The following is a 19,254-nucleotide window of genomic DNA, read 5'->3' as shown; positions in this document are numbered from 1 at the left end:
ATGTATTGACCGGCAATGCAGCAGACTATGAAAACATCATTGATGTGTTTTGTACTGCTAAATCTTTTCTCAGAAGCATAACTCAAATCCAATTTAAGCATACAGGCGTTATAAATGTGTTTTTTTAGAGAGAAATGAGCTCCATGGAGCTTCAGATTATCATTCAAACATTGTTCTTCACAAACAGATTGATTTCAATGTTACAGCGAAAGTTTATGTGCAGGAGGAACTGGCAGAGTGCCATGTTGATGGAAATTTACCCAAATATAAGCCAACATCAGCGAAGAACTGAGACAGTTTTCAGTCCAATGGTCAGATATGAATAAAATAATAAGTAGTGTCACTGATGCTCTCCCTGCCTTGGCTTTTTATGTGTATGCACATTAAAGAGAAGGTAGGTGTTCTCACCCTGCCCCAGGCTTTGGCATCCCAAATAGGCATGTGGAAGGGCAGGCAGCTCCCAGAACAGAGCCATACACTGCCAGTGTGCTATCTATGGTCACTGATGCTACTGCTCTCCCTGCCTTGGCTTTGTATGTGTATGCACATGAAAGAGAAGGTAGGTGTGCTCTGCCAACCCAGGACTTTTACATTCCACACAAGCATGTGGAAGGACAGGGAGCTCTCAGAAGAGAACCATACATCAAAATGTAAAGTAATGCATGCAAATAATTGATTGTTTTGATGAGAGTTGCTCTTACATAAGATATGCATTCGATTTAGTTTCACTGTCAGGACTGGAGGTAAACAGGAATGTACTGAAAGAATACACTGTGAAAGAGCTAGTGATGCAGAGTCCATAAAGAGGAAGGGTTTGTAGATGTAGACAGCACCTGTTAGTCTAGACCAAGTGTTTGAACACCGAGAACAATCCTTCATTAGCATAAAAATAAAGCATAATGTCTAAATATTGCCCAAGATCCAGCTGTGAATCTATGATTTGTTTGTCACTGTTTCTTTAGAAGAGTTTTAGTTTTTGTGTTGTTTACTTTGTAGAGTTGAAGTTGTTTTGCACCGTATTGTTTGGTGCTACAAAAACAGTCCTTTAGCAAGAACACTGTTTCATTAGTCACTGGGTTTCAGAAGCCAACCAAAAGAACAATCTAAAGCCTGTTTTTTCATAGTCAGGCATAGTGGTGCAATGATCACAGTTAAACCCAGCTCTGTTCAGACGACCTCCTCGGTTCGGTTGGAAAAGTTATCGTGGTGTACAGCAAGTTAAAAGAAGTTGCAGCTAGTCTTTAATGTTTCCCGAAGCACTCTCCTCTGTTTCCAATCAATACGAGCATGAGAAAGATGTCTCTCTGTGTCAGCCCTGCCTCTGCATGTTCTGAGTGTGTGAGAGGGGAGACGGGAGCACAAACTTCAGCATCCGTTAGATATTTGCAAAATAATGATAAACAAGACTAACTGCTCCGAGAGGAGTGATCGTCATTACAAGCACAGTCAGATAACACAGGTGGCAGCAACGTGACGCCTGCACAGAAGGGATGAAATAATGTGATGGGCAAAACATCACTCCACTCTCATGAACACTGCTGTGAGAGATGGGAAAATATTTATGCATGGTTAAAGTCCCTAAATGTGAGCGGAGTGGGAATATGAGGGAATTTATTTCACTGAGAGGTAGCGATGTGAGAACAGGAACACTTCAAGTTTTTTTGAAATGTTAGTTTTTTAAATAATCAAACAGAAAAGCAGTTTTGAGAAAGCCCTTATCAAAAGTCCTTCTCTTTGTTGAATAAGGCTTTTTAAGGCTTGTGTTGAAAAGCTATCGTGGAAAGCGCTGTTATGGAGATGCACTGAGAGGCATTTTGATTGGTTACACTTTGAAATGCATGGTTAGAGCCTCAGTGAGCTCATGGCCCAGTGAGGAGTAGAAAAGTTATATAAATACTTTTATTTTTTTTGTCCAAAAAATGATCCAAAGATCTGTTGTGCCCCAGCCTAAGCACTTTGAAAAACAAGAACCACAATTTTAATGATAGATCACATACAGTATTTATACACTTCACATGGTGTTACACAATCTCGGCTACGTGATGGTCTCCATCAACACCAGGTCAATATTCAGGTCGGAGTGACCTAGCCCGATCTTTGAACTTCTGAGAAGTTCTAACAACACGTCATGTTGTAGGTCAGAGTGACCCAGCACTACTTTTGAACTTCTGGGACCCCATACAGTTGCACAATGATAACAGCTGCACAATGCCTGACTGGCCCAGTTTATGGCCATATTGAATGTTCCAATAATATCTTATACTTCCATTATTTACAATGCTTTTGCACCACCATACACATGTATATTCACTCACTTAATTATATAGATACGCATGAACACATTTCTGCATACAGTATAATCTGAAATCCTGATCATATGATTATACTTTTTGCTGCCATGTTGGTTTGACAAAGAATAAGAAACAACATTTGATGGCATGCGTTCAGTAAACAGTCCCTCTTTACACTACTGAAACATCATTTGCATATCTAGACTTCAAGTGATTCCCTCAGATTAAGTTGCATCAACAGACAGCGGGCACAGAATCTCTGCATGTGCAACAGGAACAGAGGCTGCATACGGAACAAAACACCCCCACCAGACTTCTCAACAATTCCAAGAAGCTTTCGCACTTGAAACGTATATTTCATCATATATTGTAGCTCACCTTGCACACTGAGTTCAGAGAGCTCTATAGTAAGGGTTCGATTCCTCCAAAATCTGAAGGATTGTTTGGTTGATGTCCAGAGGGATGAGTGACACTCCTTTTTTATTGTGCCTTACCCTGTTCGCTACTGGCTCGTTTCCTATTTACAATCAATCAATCTTTATTTATATAGCGCCTAATCACAACAAATTTGATCCCGAGACGCTTTTACAAACAGAGGTGGTCTAGACCGTATTCTGTTATATTATTAACAAAGAGCCAACGTCAAGACAGGGTAAGATCCAGTCCCATCATAGAGGCAGTCTTATCTGACCTTAATCCACCATGAGCAGAGCATGTTGCAGCTTTTAGCAAGTTACAGCAGCAAGGAAAAACTTCCTTTAACGGCAGAAACCTCGAGCAGAACCAGACTCATGTTAGACAGCCATCTGCCTCAACAGAATTTGGGCTGGAAAGAGGGATAGAGGGAGATAAAGAGAGAGAGATGATAGTGATGACACGAATAGTAGTGGTAGAAGCTGGAGTCAACAGCAGTAGGCGTCTACGGCAGAAATCCAGAGGAACCTACGAGACAAGGGAGCTCAGGCTCTCGCAGAAAGATCTATGATTAGTAACTGTAATGGGACAGGAAGAGTTAAAGTAAGAGACAGGCAGAGAGAGGAGAGAGGGTGGATAGATAGGATCCAAATGTGTCAGTTCCCCCAGCAGTCTAAGCCTATAGCATAATGACTGAGAGCTGCTTACAGCCTGAGCAAACCCTAATTATAAGCCTTATCATAAAGGAAAGTTTGAAGCCTAATCCTAAAAGTAGAGAAGGTGTCTGCCTTCTGGACCCTGACCGGTAGATGTTTCCAAAGGAGATGCACCTGATAACTGAAGGCTCTACCTCCCATACTACTTTTAGAGACAGTTAATACTGTGCAGTCATTCAAACAATTCACCACTGACGTCAGAAATGTTTCTGTACAGGCCTCTCAGATGGAATCACGTCTGAAAGCGTTGAGCCTGAAACACGCTGTCTAGTTCTGCAGAAGCAAAAGCGAAATCATTGAAGAGTTCTGCACTTACACACTTGATGAACTGCTGACTGGAATGTGTTGAGCAATGTAGGAAGTCCCCGCCGAGGAAGCAGCAGCAGCAGCAGCAGCATCATCATCATCATCCCACCAGACAGACACTAACAGGCCGTGGCTGTAAAACACACACACTCGCAGACATGTTGACTCACACATACCAGATGCTGTTTACAGCCCCGCCAAGGGAGACATGAAGGAATTTGTATAAACTCTGGAGGCTGTATCCCTTAATCAAAGCCTTTTGGCAATGTCTAGTCAAAAAAGACTCCTTTAATTAGAGGAAGAGGAAAGACTTTGTCCTGTGAAAAGTTTGATTTGACCACATTTCTCAAAAGAGATGTGAACAACTGAGGAGATGTGTAAGTCTGGAAAGAGTGAGGAGGAAGGGACTGAAAAAGAACAGTAATTTCATAACATTTAAAGTCAGCTGGATCTTAAGTCTTTTAAAGCTCAGGGTGTGGATTCCCTGAAGTGGACTACAGACACAAAATGATGAACTGGTGTCAGGTTGATGAAAATATAGACTTTCTTCCACTGGACGTATTCAGAACCTAGTTGAGTGATCTCTGAAGACATCATAGAAGCTTTATTCATTTTAATGCATTCAGATATGAAAGAAGAACAATTTACAAAAACACCAAAATAACCACACAGGGTCAATATTGCATGAGGCGGTCGAGGCAGCTCAGCATATTTGATGAAGATGATCTACTTGCAATTTTGGGATGGGTTTCTACGTAGTTGGATGCAGTTTTTGGGAGTCGCTTCAGATAAGTGTCAGCTAAATAAACGTTATGTAATGTAATTTATATTACAGAACCATATCCCTGAACTGTCACTGAACAGTGGCCTGAGTGCAAGTTAGGATTACAGCTTATTTAAATAACTAGGGAAGCTGACGTGCATTAATGTTTAATCTCACAAAAAGTTGAGGCCTGGGACATCACTGGGATCACGAATACTCAGCAGGATTTGCCGACCAGACATGAGAAGACGATTTAATGCAAGTTTCAGGCACTGTGAGGCTTTATGAGACCTTGCTCAGCATGCCAAAGGGGACCACTTGACTTACACAGAGTCACAGAGTCCCAGATGGAAGATGAAGCTGAGTTAGTAATGAGACAAATTTGTAACTTCTGTGGACATTGGAAAAGCAGCTGTTCTGCTGATCGGCAACCACAACCTGGGATACAGCTTGATGTAGAGAAGGTATGCTTTTATGTAAACATCAGATGGATTTGTAAATGTTAGTTGGTTGAATTTAGTTATTTTTCTATACATGCAGTCTTTGCATTGCAAATGTAATCGGACCAAGACACAAGCCTTCATGGAGGTCACATGACACCAGGCACATAACAGCTACATTTCCTGACTGGTTGTGATTAGTTCTGCTCATGTCAGAACAGAAATCAAGCGCCTGACTGCACAACATCCACATCTGGTTTTGTATGTACAGCGTCAGATCAGTGCTCTTCCCAAGGCATCATGTTGTAATTAGCTCACATTAACTTTTGTCGTCTCTCTCCTCCGCAGGCCTTGCGGGTGATGGCCAAGATAATGAGGGAGTGTTGGTATGCCAACAGTGCCGCCCGACTCACCGCCCTGCGAATCAAGAAAACGCTGTCCCAGCTCAGCCAACAGGAGGGGATCAAGATGTAGACACGACCACAAAACATACAAACACACACTCACACACACATTATGACTGTCACCCATATCGTTAGCATTATTATCATCTTTATTATTCATTGATTGTTCCTTCCCTTTGGCTGTAAAGGGAAGCAAAGACTTTTCCCCCCCTCTGGGCTCTGTTTCTTCTCCCATCGCATTCATGGACAAACTGCTGAGTCCTGTGTGTGCGCCGTGTGTCTCACCGGTCCGACACTTCCACACAAAAAGGCTGAGTGGATGGATCTAGAGGGAGACACGAGGGATGGTTGTGCCTGAATGGGATAACAGGGGTATGAAAGGAAGCCTCCACTCTTTCTTCACCATCTTCCTTCTTCATCACATTGAACTTTCTGGAGACCCACTGGGAGATGCGGGGTCCCATGTAGAGTCCCACTCTCGACTGCTCATCGCACACCAAAACCTGTCAGAGCTCAGAGCCCCCATCAGGTCAACTGAAGGCCAGACAAGGAATCTCACCTGAGGAACCTCTGAGCTGCCGGAGCTCCGCTTTCATTTCCTCTCATCTTCGTCATCACCCCCCTCATTTGTATATTAGCATTTCAGTCTTCTCTTCAGAGAGTAAGCTACTCTTCAGTAGGGCTGCAAGAAGAAAAATTATAAATTATGCTTCTTTAAACACTAAAATGTGTTGAATCAGAATGGAACATGTGATCTGTTAATTCACAATACATTGTGAGATGAATGTAGCTACATGCATGGCTCCCAAACACTATAACATGCCATGTTTTTAAGTTGCAGTTACCCATAATTGCATTAGTCTTTAAAAAGAAATTAAGTAAACAGTCAAGTGCATCAGTGGCGGCGTCATTTATTAGTTGAAACCTAATTGATTGGATCATAAGAATGTATATCTTTACATTCTAACCTAAAGAATTAACGGCACATTGTTAGTGTGTGTTTTCAGCAGAATGAGACGGTCACTGTGAGAGCTACATCGCACAATCCCTCTCAATTTCAAAGCTTATCACAGCTGTGTTAAATACTTGATTCTGATTGGTCAGTTACCGCATTCTAAGGTCTGCTGTGTCTCAATAGCAAACCACCGCTGTGAGGAACAGACTGTTGCTAGGATTGCAGCGTTGATCTCAGGCTCTTGAGGATTTATTTTTAACATATCAGTCCCTTGAAAGAAGTCCACTAAACCATCGATTCATTTTGACTTCTGTATGATTTTAACGATGCAAGAAGGATTTTGAGTAAGCATGTGTAAAACAGGGTCCTGCATCACCTCACAGGGTCCCATTTCTCTCCATCACATTCTCCCTGACGTTAAATCAGGGTTATTAGTAATTTAAAAAGAGAAACGGATGTGATGCGATGTTGTTTGCAGCCCTACTCCTGAGTGGTGTTACAGTAGCATTGGGAACAGAAGCATGGACCTGGGGGTCATGGGACATTGTGTAAGTCAGACAAACAGCAGCTTCATCTGTTCTCCATCTAGCAGAATCTCATCTCTGCAACGTTTTTGCACCTGTTGTTTTTTCTTCTTCTTTTGTTACTCTTGTGTTTCCCATCTCCCTCTGTACTGGCAGGGAGCTGGACAGGTCAGTTTAACTTATTGTGTTTGTTAATTTTCTTTCTGGTGGCAGGGGATCTTTATTTTTTTTTCTTTGCAAAACAAAACTGGACATGATGACCTCATTCATTTTTGGCAACATGCTGCAACATATGCAATATACAGTAGATAAATGTGTCTATTTTCTATACTCTGCTCTGCTAAAACCACAAAACAGCAAGAACAACAACAACAACAATCAGCTGCCACCATGCCTTCCAAGCCAGCGGTTACCGGAAAGTGCCAGTGCTTTAACAACCCAACTCCTCTCACGTCGGTCGCTGTGGAGTGCGTTCGCTCTCTCGTGTATGCAGCTCCGTGCATGTGTGTGCCAAAGGTTGGGGGGGAGAGGTCTGGAGGAGCCATGCCGAGCACACAGCAAGCTCGTACTATGCACACCCAAGAACGAGGGGAGGATTTTTTCAGAAAGGGCACACACTGCACGTCTCGCAGCAGCAGCACCCACAACCCAGCCGACTCTCTGGTGCCATTTCATCAAAACCCTCACACCTGAACACCGGACCACCTCAGCAACAACTCATCGTACAGCTTCTCCTCCTCGCGGACAGAGTCCGGAAACTGAGCTCCAGCACCTCAAACTGTGTTTAGTTGGAAAAAACAACACCGCAAAAAGCTCACGGCGGCTTCGGAAAAAGAGACAGAGACTTGTAAGCATTACTGATGTTGCCCTATAAATGTAAACTCTTGGATTTCTGATTCTGTTCGTCGTATGTGTTCGCGCCGTCATCGACTACGTGGCAGTGCGGATCAACCTTTCAAGCATTTTTCTTCTTTGTAGGATAATCAACAAAAATTGAGGTACATTCATTTAAATATAGCAAACGGATACTTACTAAGCCATAGGTTTTCCAGGTTGTGTATTATTATTTTTTCTTTTTCTACCAGAATGTACATTTACAAAAAACAAGAGTTCAAAAAAGGTAAAATTGACAGTTTTGTCATTTCAGCTTAGCAAGCCTTAAGGGACCAACGCATAAGAGTCGAGATCTGCTCTTATTGTTTTTTCTTTATTTTTCTTTTAATGAAAAAAGATGATATATATTATTGATTAATATGGTAAAAGTAGTGTCATTATTATATCTAAAGGACAAAAAAATATATGTAGCACCTGATTTAACGATTTGTTTCAGTCAAGTGTCTGTCCTGTTGCCAAAATTGCCGCACATCTAAACCCGTATGATCTCATTGTACAGATTTGCTTTTGTCTCAGTCGCATCAGAAGCACTTGTGTTTTAACTCACCGGTCCAAACCATATCTATTATGAGAAACAGTCGACATGTACAAAGTTTCAATATCCCTCACATTCAGTTAATCAGATCGGCCAGACAGCGATGAAAAAGAAATCCCAGAGTCTCTTGATTGTTCAGCAATAAGTGCACTTCTGAACCACTGCTGGGTTTACCTGTGCGGCAACTTTGGGCGTCTGTGAGTCTGCCTGTCTTCATTAGTTTTCTTTATGGATACATAATGTATTGATGTGCTGCTACTTAGTTGTCCACCTCGCTTTGGAAAGTTGAGGTGAGAGCTGCCGTTGGATGTAAAATATCCTCAGATTGCCTGAATCTGATCAGTGTGCCATGTTGCTTTGAAGCAGATCCAGCCCATCATCATACAGTTGGCAGTCCTCATGATAGTTTCTCTGAAGTACGTGAAAGAGTTGTCCGCCGACGTCCGTGAAGCGCAGAAGTCCACTCTACCGACCACTGCAGCAGCTAATTTCGCTGACCAGTTCTTCATCTCTGGTTCAAAGTGCTGGCCGGTTCAATCAGTTGCTGTCTGGCAGAATGGAAAGCTGTAGCCTTCATGGCATGGCTGAGAACCAGGGTGCCAATGTTATCAATGGGAGCTCGAGTAGCTACTTCTCTCCACTTTAAATGTCCACACATAAAAACACAGTTGGAAAAGCTTTTAGACATATTTTCCTCTATGAAGGCCAAGTGTTGAGGAGGTAGGAGAGAGCATTTCTTCAAAGGTTGTGACTTGTTTCGTAGAAAGCTCTGCAGGAAAAAAAAAACAAAAAACTTTTGATGCCCTCAGAGCGACTGATAATGTAATGACAAATGGATAATGTCATAATTTCTGAAAGTATTCACACTGCACCTCAAAAAAAATGTGACTCAATCTGTCCAGGAAATTGATTTTCTGATAGTTTTACAGCAGCGCTAATGCATCACCTTCCGCTTTTCAGAGAAAGCTTTCGACCTTAACTTTGCAGACGTTACTTTCTAAAGACATCCCGACTTTTTGATTAAAGACTTTTCTTATCACCTTAATTTACAAATACTCTTAAAACTCCTGAAGAAAAAACAAAGTTGCATTTCAGCCAGCTAAATGAAATGAACGCATCACCAGCAATATCATAATTGAAGTGTAAAAATTATTTATGACACATATCCTTGAAAGCTACATAACCAGTTGCTTCAGGCTAAAAATCAGACTTTGGTTGAAGTCGAACAAAAAGCAGATTGTGTTGTATCCACTTGTTCAGTTCCACTGTTCAGAATCGTTCTCGTGAATGAAGTATTCGTAAATATTTAGAGACAGTCGGCAGTGGCAGAAGTGACATTTCAGCCTTGTAAATATTGTGTGGATTAAACAAAAAAAGAAAGCTATCCTGATATTAGAAGAAAGTGAAGTGGGTATCGCTGCTATGTTAAATACAAAAAGGGTGACGGACTATGCTGAATTAAATGTTAAATGTGTACTAATGTGGTCAAAGTAGGAGGGAAGATAGGGCTTGCCAGGAAAGACCAGGTCAGAGAATCCATAATGCTAAGCCATGTGAGTTGAAAGAGTAGCTTAGGAGCCCGTGATGGCATAGAGAACTTAAATTAGAACATTTCAAAGTATACCTTTAAATACAACCTGGCTTGCCCTGTATTGGATTTGGACTGTACAGTATGTGTATTCCACAAACAACGTCATTCTCTGGGACATAAACAACAACAAAAGCTCAACTCAACAGCACCTCTGGTATGCCTCAACAAGGACAACCTTCATTCTGTCTTAAAGTCACCAGCAGCCTTGTATTTTTTCTTTTCTTAACCCAAGATGACTTAATTGTAAAAAGACATGTTTGCACCCAGCTGTTTTTCTCTCGTGCTCTTTATACAGCTCTCTCTCTCTGTCTTTGATTCTTGCCTTTCTCTCTTGTCATTCCATGTTATCTAATCGACCTAACAGATATCACCTAGCTACAAGAGCCACTCGTCACTGCAGCCGATTCTGTGGCTTCAGATCCCATAACATGTTGAACCAACTCGCGTACATACCCCACCTACAACTCCATGTGTCGATCTTAGGGCCTGGGGTTTTGTCTGAAACAAAACTAGCCAGTACAACGCAAAGTAAAAACTGGAGATGAGCGCACGCATATTCAGACCGTCTCTCAAACCTTGAATTCGACAATGACGTTAAACTCTCTCGTTGTCTTTGAGGAGAAACTGTCTGAATTGCGCTCTGTCATCTGCATACAACAATTGCCGCACTTTGCAATCTCTGTTAAAGCCGGCTTCCACCCGTTCTCAGATTGCAGCAGTGTGGAGCAGGCTTCTTCTTCAGATGTTGCTTGTTGTACAAACTAGCCTGTTTTGAACATATGTTAGCCTTACGATTATAAAAGGGGACAAACTATAGCTCGTCCTTCTGTCTGAACGTTTGGTATTGAACCTGTAAATGATGTCTTTCCTCCATTTTGTTTGACACTTCTTTGGGTTTGGCAAACATTTTTTTCGCTGAGGTATCTCGACAGCTTTCTGGGCTCTGACCCATCGAAAAAAGATTACACAGAAAACCTGCTGTACCTCATCTTTGAGAATCCTACCTTGCCTTCTATGTCCTAAGCTCAGAATAAAACAGGGGGGGGGTGTCATTGTACCCTGTTGATGAACAGCCATCGTGAAATTTCAAACCTTGGTTCAGCGGTCAACACAGTTAAAGGTTGTGGAAAGAAGCAGCATTGTACCTGAGCCGTTTCGTGACCCAAGAAATGAGATGCACTCTTTGCTTGGTAAAATATGCAGCCTTGTCATACAAGTCTGTTACGCCGAAGGGGGGGAACAAAAACAAGCTTTTTTCCTCTGCTCCGTTTGCATTGACGGAGGGCAGAAACAGGGAGGTGACATAAACTATGCCAGCAGCTCTACAGCTTCAAACCACGCACTGAGTAATCCCAACAGCTGTGAATGTATCGGCCCTCTCAGAGTCTCCCACCAATCTGAGCACAGCCTGCGTAAACTCAGCCCAAAGGTCACGGCAGCAACTTTGTGAACATGCAACTTTCCACCGCACGGGTCTCTCTTCTTCTCTCCTTCTCTCTCTCTCTCTCTCTCTCTCTGTCTCTCTCTCTCTCACTTTCTCTCTCTCTATCTTCTTCTTGTTATGCAAAGTCTGGGCCAACGGTGTCTGCCCTCTCAGTAGTCCCTCTGGATCACACAGGCTCAAAGACCAATCTATGCTAGCATGATCCACTCACTGTGATGAGGAGTGTGTTTGGGTCGAAGGGTTATCACGATCTCCCTCTTGGTTGCTCTCTGTTGTAGCAGAGACCTGCTCTGAGACGGTCTCTGCTGGAGTTTTGGGTCGACGGTCAGGTTTCTGCTATGACTTGTTTGGGTCACAAAAAGGTTCAGGCTTTGCTCGATTTAACACTTTTCCTCTCCGATGCTGCAGTGAGGCCTTTGTGGCAACAAAGGGTAGCAGAAAGCTTTATCACATTTTATTTGGTGCCTAAGTTTGACAAGACTTCTTTTTACTTTTCACCTCGAATGACAAGACTGCATGTGATTGTGTCTGCATTGGTGTCTGCATTACCTGCTTTATAGATGTCATCCAAAAGCTGAGAAGTATCTTAAAAAAGCATAATTAACATATTAAAAAGGTCACTTAATCAAAAAGAAAATACCTCCTTTTAAAGACCAATGTGTTTTACCTCACTGTATATATATTCTCGATTTGTTTACTCCAAGTTTGCAATTTATCTTTCTCTTTTTTGTTTCTATGAAATGCTTAAAAAGTTGAAGAGAATAATTTTGTTTTCTTTTCAATGGTACTTTTTTGTCAGATGGCATTGTATTGTGTTTGTGTTGTGCCCAAGCAGTATACTATTCCTCTTTTACCATGCTCTGTATATGACCTGTTGGTTGTGTTCTGCGTGAGCTGTACAGTCAAAGCGCTTTACAAATGTCCAAGCCCCCTTCTGAGCTCTGGTACAAAATGCCTTGTTAGATATGTTCTTTTGTTTAATGAAAAAAAAAAAAAGAAAAAGAAAAAAGGAGTCAAAGTGGAGGTTGGAGGAGGCTGGAAGTGAGGGGAGGGACTGTAAAGCAAAAACCCCTCAACAACTGTTGAACCCTCCTCACCTCGTGACCCTCCTGGATTTCTAAACATATTATAATCATGACTTTTTTTATATAGTGTGTACAGATGAATGAGATCGACATAGGAACTAGAGGATTGACACTTATGTTAACTTCTAACATAGCTGGAGTAGAAAATGGTGTGAATAAAGAAACCAAGTTTCACTACAAGATTTGTGTCTGTCTGCTTTATTCGCTCTCCACGGGTAAATCTTCAAACCTCACAGTTAGAGCCTGAATGACAAATCTATTAACCAATATTATCACACTGATATCAGCTGATCAGCTGGGCACGTAAGAGCTGATACTGTTGGTGTTTTTTTCATTTTATGCCATCATAAAAACTTATTTTGGGGTGACGCAACATCCCTTCCAATTCTTTCTTTGAGATTTACTCTTAAGATTCTGATTGGACGAAACCGAGTGACAACCCTAGACTGTTTAACTAATGGATGTAGTATCCATGACGTCACCCATCTGTGTCTGAAGCGCTGTTTTTAAGCCAATCGTCGGTGGGTGCCATATTGGAAATGCTGAACTCCACCTAACTTCTGTCGAGCTAGTGTGAGGTAAAGAGGCGGGCTTTGAGCCTCCTCATCAACAGCTACAGTAAGTCAAGTCAGCTGTGCTTCAATTATGGAAAACTCGTAATCTTAATAACTTAAAAATCGCTGTTATGTAAAAATTCACTCCCCATACAGTGGGTGCCGATCAAGAAATTAACTATTCACACTAAACCATAGACTGTATAAATAATGGACAAAGTATCTATGACGTCACCCATCTGTTCCTGAGAACAGATGGGTGACCGATTATGTGCTTCTGGCAGCATTTGTCAGCTCTTAAGTATTCTGTCTCCATGGCATTCTGTAATCATAAGATAGTTTCAAAACTGGACTAAACTTGTCTAGTCCTTTAGATAAGGGCAAAAATGCTTAAGTGGATAAAATGCCAGCATGAATCCAAACAGTCAGAATTGGAGCTGTAGGGAGTAACACAAGATATGCACAGGACATTTTGAGCATCTAATGCTTATTTCTACCCAATTTGGTGAGTATCTGTTTAACAATTTGTGGTTAAAATATCATTAATGTAACAGAAAAATCAAAACTATTAACATATAATAGCAAAACAGAAATGCTACTTCCTGCATGTAGCTGGTGTAAGATTGAATCGGTTTATTTTACCATCCAATTTTAAAGCTGAGTAGCTTACTATAACTCCCACACCTAATTATTTAACTGCTCACTACATAAAAACTTTAATCAATAAAAGACTCTGGAGTATATAACTTCACTCAAACTTTAAATAACATCCAAACAACTAATTATCTTAAATGACCGGGAGGCACTTTATCAAATTTCATCCATCAGCGGGACGCCTGAGAGGGCATCTTGGTGTTTTATCTATTGTAAATCCATTCAGGGGCATTTATTAGCATTTTAACCAGTGAAAGGACAAGTAAGAGGTCATTTTTCTGGATTTATCATTCAGAAGAGCAACAGAAAGACTATTGTTTCATATTATCATCATCTACAGGGGCATCCAAGAGGACACTTTTATGTGTTTTTTTCAGGTGTGGGCACCAGAGGGGCGGTCCCCCCCTCTGAGTTGACCACTGGAAATACACATCTACTGAATTGAGAAGACAGACTCAGAGCAAACACAAAATGGAACATAGTGTGGGTTCTGGCAGTGTTACAGGACTGGTTAAGTCAAAAAGAAAATGTCAACAGATTTTAAAATCTGAGAGTCAAGAAGACTTTGTTCAGGTGCTGCAGTCAATTTATGCATTAGTTCAAAATGCAGACAGAAGAACAGTAATGACTTTGGCATTTAATGTGATTTATATCAGAAAGGCAGGCCAATGTTGAAACTTTACAGTGAATAAAAATGTTGGGTTAAATGTTAAATCGACATAATTGGCTGAAGAGAATATACCACTGTCATCAAAGCGCTTACAGCAGAGGAATGTGAATGACTGACTTTTTTGTTTTTAGCTATATCAATAAATCATCTTTAAATCAATTGTTTTAGTTAGATTATCTTTAGATGGTAAAACAGGATAATGTGAATGAGAGAATGAGAAAAGACCCCCTCCACTCCCCCCTCCACCTCCATGAGAATGTTAGGTTTCCCTTCATTAATTTATTTTGTAAAGAAAATAGTCTCATAAGAACCTTTGCATTGTTGTTTCTGCACAATCCACATAGACAAAAGCCCACTTTCATGACTTTAAAAAGTCCCTGTGCCAGCCTCAAAGCCTGATCCCGGTCAAACTTTACTCACATGGTTGAATTCTGGCAGCTGATAACACTAAGCTGGTTTCCTGGTCTCATGTGAAACAATGCAAAATACATCAATGAAAGTAAAAAGGAACAAGAGAAGAACAAAATGATCTGGTATAATAAGAAGATAATCTGAAACTCTAAAGACCTCGTCTATGCTCTTGAATAATATGTGATTTGTGTTAACATTCACATCTCCTTCAGTCGTCACTCTGTCTAACTAGCTCAATATGACTTTGGGGAAGAAATGTGAAACACCTGAAAAGTGTTCAACGTGTACCAGGACTAAGAGGAGACATCAAAGACTGAAGCAGGATCACTTATTTGTTCCCCAGTGGTGCTTCTTGTTGTTTGTAGTGATGTAACGTTTGATCAGACTCGATCATGTCATGAGTTGCTCTAGTTTAGTTTGCATTTTCTTTGTGTTGTTTTGTCTTGTTTCCTCCCTGTCTGTATCAGTCACAAGTTATCCTTGACTTGCTCTCCTTGTTGTTGATCAGTGTTCCATGTCTTGTGTTGTATTCCTTGTGTGTGTTTTCACTTGTGTTTCGAGTTAAGTCTGTTGTGTTTCCTGTTTTATTTTGTAGTTCTTGATCCCTATGTGTCTTATTTAGCTTTACTTCCTGTCCTTGTGTGTATCCCTCCAATATGATTACCCTGATTAGTTTCACCTGTGTCTCGTTGTCACACCCTTGTCCGTCTGATTACCATGGCTGTGTCGAAACCGCCTACTATACTAGCAGTATGTACTGATTTGGCCAAAATTCAGTATGTAGTAAGTAGTATGTGAAAAAGAGCAAAATTTGCAGTATGCCAAAACTCCCCGGATGTCTACTGATCGGACCAGTCTGCCTCGCGTACTGTTTCCCACAATTCACAGCGCTAAAGTTACGCTTCTTCTTTTAATTATTTTTTGACGATGGCACTCCGCTTTTTAAATCATAAGTGATGCTAAAGAAGCAGTTTTGCGATTAGCTTGGCCGTTGTTTACTTCCGCTTTCCGAAACCAGAAATCCAGTGACGTCTGGCTCAGCCTGATGCATAACAGATCAAACAGAATAGTCATACTACTACATACCGAATTCAAACGCAGTACCTACTGCCTACTAGGTAGTATGTAGCAGGCTTTTTCAAAAACAGCCCTTGTGTGTGTATACTGGCACATCTTAATGTCCTCCCTGAACCCTAAACCTTGAACCCTGAGCCATTCTTGACTTAATTGATGTCACCTGAAAAGTGATTGAGGGCAGGAGGATGTAAGGGCTCAAAACTGTATATCTGGGAATGGGTGAGCACTATGCAACTTCTCACGTAACCTGCTTAACCTCATGTAGCTCATGTAGAGTCCCTGACAAAAGTCTTGTCACTTATCCAAGTTGTAGGAACAACAAATAACAACTTTACTTGTAGTTGATCAATTGGAATCAGAAATGGCTCATATGAAAGGCAAAGCACACTGAACTAGTTTTATTTTACCAAAATAAAGTTTTTTATCATTTATTGAGTTTTTTCATTTAATTATGACAGAAAGGTCAGATTTTGCGTGGACAAAAGTCTTGTCGCATACAAAAAGAAAGTAGAAATTAAACATATAATTTACTTTGAATACACAAACATGCTACAATAACATCAGAACATAAAGTCATGGTGCCTTGAAAAAAATAATTAATATCTTGTATGACTCCCATGAGCTTGGAGGACTGCATCCATACTTAATGACTCAAATAACTTATTGACAAAGTCCTCTGGAATGGCAAAGAAAGCAGTCTTGCAGGACTCCCAGAGTTCATCAAGATTCTTAGGTTTCATCTTCCAAACCTCCTCTTTCATCTTACCCCAGACATGCTCAATAACGTTCATGTCCGGTGACTGTGCAGGCCAATCCTGGAGCACCTTGACCTTCTTCGCTTTCAGGAACTTCAATGTGGAGGCTGAAGTATGAGAAGGAGTGCCATCCTGCTGCAGAATTTGCCCTCTCTTGTGGTTTGGAATGTAATGGGCAGCAAGAATTTCTTGATATTTCCGGCTGTTGATGCTGCCATCCACTCTGCAGATCTCTCACACCCCAACCAGGGTTCCACCAGGTCTTCTGCAGTATTTGCGGCGATCGGGATGCAGTTCAGTGGATGATTCATCAGAAAAATCAACCTTCTGCCACTTTTCCACTATTTCCTTATGTGACAAGACTTTCGTCAAGCGGTGTATAGTCTCTGTGTTTCCTCCCTTTGATGTCAGTTCATTCTGGCAAATTCTGAGGCAAAAAGGAGAAGAGAACCCAAAATGCAGAATAAAAGTAAGGGTCTAATTTCAAAAGCCATGAGAAAAAACAAACTCTTACTTATAAAAAAGTCCAACTAAGAATCCAACAAAAAGCAATAGAGATCATAAATAATACTGGAAGACGCAGGGAAGATCCAAACAAGACGTAATGAACTATAAGAGATGAAAGACAGGCCATGGGTAGTGCAAAGACCATTACACTGACAGGCTCAATCAAGTAAATAAAAACGTTTTCAAATATTCATTACACCGGAAAAAGCCCTCAAAAAGAAAGAGATTCAAACGGAGCTAAGGACTTCCTGTTTGAGCACAGCAGGAGGAGAGCTCCAGAGAGTGTGGGCTCTATCATGAAAAGGCAGGTCTCTCCATATCACCAATCGTTATTCAGGAGTAAAATGAATTTCAAATTAAATTGAAAACTAACATGGAGCCAGAGTTGGAAGGCGAGCACAGGGGGAATGATATCTCTCTCTCTGTAATGAGTCGGGCTGCAGCGTTTGCTTCAACGAAATAGGCAAAAACTCCACAGGGTACATTTTAACAAGCAAGAGGAAGCACAGCAGCTTTGCTATTAAAAATATATCTATTAATTATCAATAATAAAGGAGGTATTCTCTTTTTATTTGGTGACCTGCCTGCTAGGCATTGACTTAAGAACATTACAGGATTATAATTTGGAGATCTTTCCCCCCCTTAAAAAAGAAGGTTAATTTCCGAGGCAATTTCTAACATTTGGTTGAATTTATGGAATAATTTCACTTCTGTTTTCTCCCAGGAGAACGTGGAGGGTTGCCAAGTAGCTGCATGCCTACACAGTTACACTTTATGAAAAGTTAATGAAGGACAAAAACACTTTGTTCACACACTGTGGATGCAGCAGGAGCATTTTATGAATAAAACAAACAAACCAGGTTTTATTTACTGGTCTGACAGTAAAGATTGTTCGACTTCACGCACCATGGCAGCTAAATTCAGCTCTTTATCATTTGCACTGTCTGATAAATAACAGCTCTAACTAGAGAAGATGATTTTTTTTGAAAAGTGTGTAGCACTCAGGGGGGCTTTAGAGTATTAATGAGCTTAATTAAACTTCAGCCAACCGGCCAAATCCTATCTAATTTCTTTTTTTTGGTGAGATATTAATTTTTCATAGATGTGAAATTGAAAAGCAAAGTGAGGAAAACACTTAAAAAATAGAGGAAAGTGTTTTCTAAATTGGAGCCGTAGCCTGTTGTGTGTGCACTTCTACAGCCACACACACTGTGAGCTTACGGCTTTGAAAAAAAACCACCAGCTGTTCAGAATGTGTCCTGTTTACAGAGAAAGCCTTCAGAACCTGTTTTTTCTGCGTGTGTGTGGAGAGTAGCTCTGAGGCATCCTCTTGTTTAGAGAAAGATTTGTCCGGGCAGCGTGATAACATGCATAATTCACAAAATAGGTTATTTATAAGAGAATTTTAGCTCGAACACAAAGGTCCATATCTGCATTCAGAAATTTGAATATACCGTAAAACAGTGTCACACGAGGACGTCAACACATACATGTACTCCAATGATTCAAACACACATGGTCATGAGTTTTGCGCCTCGTGTCACTGTATGTGGGCTCACATATAAGCATTATGATTACACTGGAAAAAATGCCCCTCCAAAAACAAGAAAAAAAACTTATTTCAAGGTACTTTCACCTTGAAATAAGCAAAACAATCTGCCAATAGAACAAGTGAAAATTTGCTTTGTGAGATTTCTTAAAATAAGACATAATATTTAGAAAACTGTGACCTTAAAATTAGCAGGGAAAACTTATTTTAAGCAATATTTGACCAGTATTTTAAAGCTTTGTGTCTCAGAATAAGCCAGGAATACAAACAATTAGTATTTTTTCACTCAAAAAAAGATTTTTGCACAAATACATTTCATGTCAACTTCTTCACTTGCGATATATTCAACTTAATTTGAGTTGTATTATGGCGGCACTTCTCTAGGTTTAAGACCATCTTGTGCTTGAAATAAGATTACAAAGTTTAATTTGAGCATTTTGAGATATAATGTCTTCTCATAGTTAGCTAGATATATTAATATTCAGTCATGTTGTTTTTTTAGGATAAGCCAGCTATGCTCAAAAGTAGGTGTTTCATTGTGTGCATGTAGTTTGAGGATGTATATTTTTATCTGATTTAGAAGAAACAGTGCCTGAAAACTGTAACCCACCCTTAAAAAAAAACAACTTTTCTTTCTTTCATCAATGGAGCTGTTTTCTGATAGATTCTCCACTAAAAAGCATTTACTTAAATCAAGTAAAGAGTTCGTCTTAAA

The 19,254-nt window shown here is 40.6% G+C and overlaps 1 protein-coding gene across 1 annotated transcript in view; it reads left to right on the top strand.

Moving 5' to 3' along the window:
* Positions 1–12,542, top strand: part of tgfbr1b (transforming growth factor, beta receptor 1 b) — an 88,544-nt gene extending 76,002 nt beyond the window's left edge. Inside the window, exon 9 of the mRNA XM_034706377.1 lies at positions 5,279–12,542. Within this exon, the coding sequence (XP_034562268.1) occupies positions 5,279–5,404 (126 nt within the window). The 3' untranslated portion in view covers positions 5,405–12,542. The remainder of the gene's footprint in view (positions 1–5,278) is intronic.
* The last annotated feature ends 6,712 nt before the right edge of the window (positions 12,543–19,254 follow it).

This window comes from Notolabrus celidotus, chromosome 17, assembly GCF_009762535.1.
Source record: "Notolabrus celidotus isolate fNotCel1 chromosome 17, fNotCel1.pri, whole genome shotgun sequence".
NCBI classification, from domain to species: Eukaryota; Metazoa; Chordata; class Actinopteri; order Labriformes; family Labridae; genus Notolabrus; species Notolabrus celidotus.
Note: the sequence above shows the minus strand (reverse complement) of the source record. Positions and strands in the feature narration are given on the sequence as shown.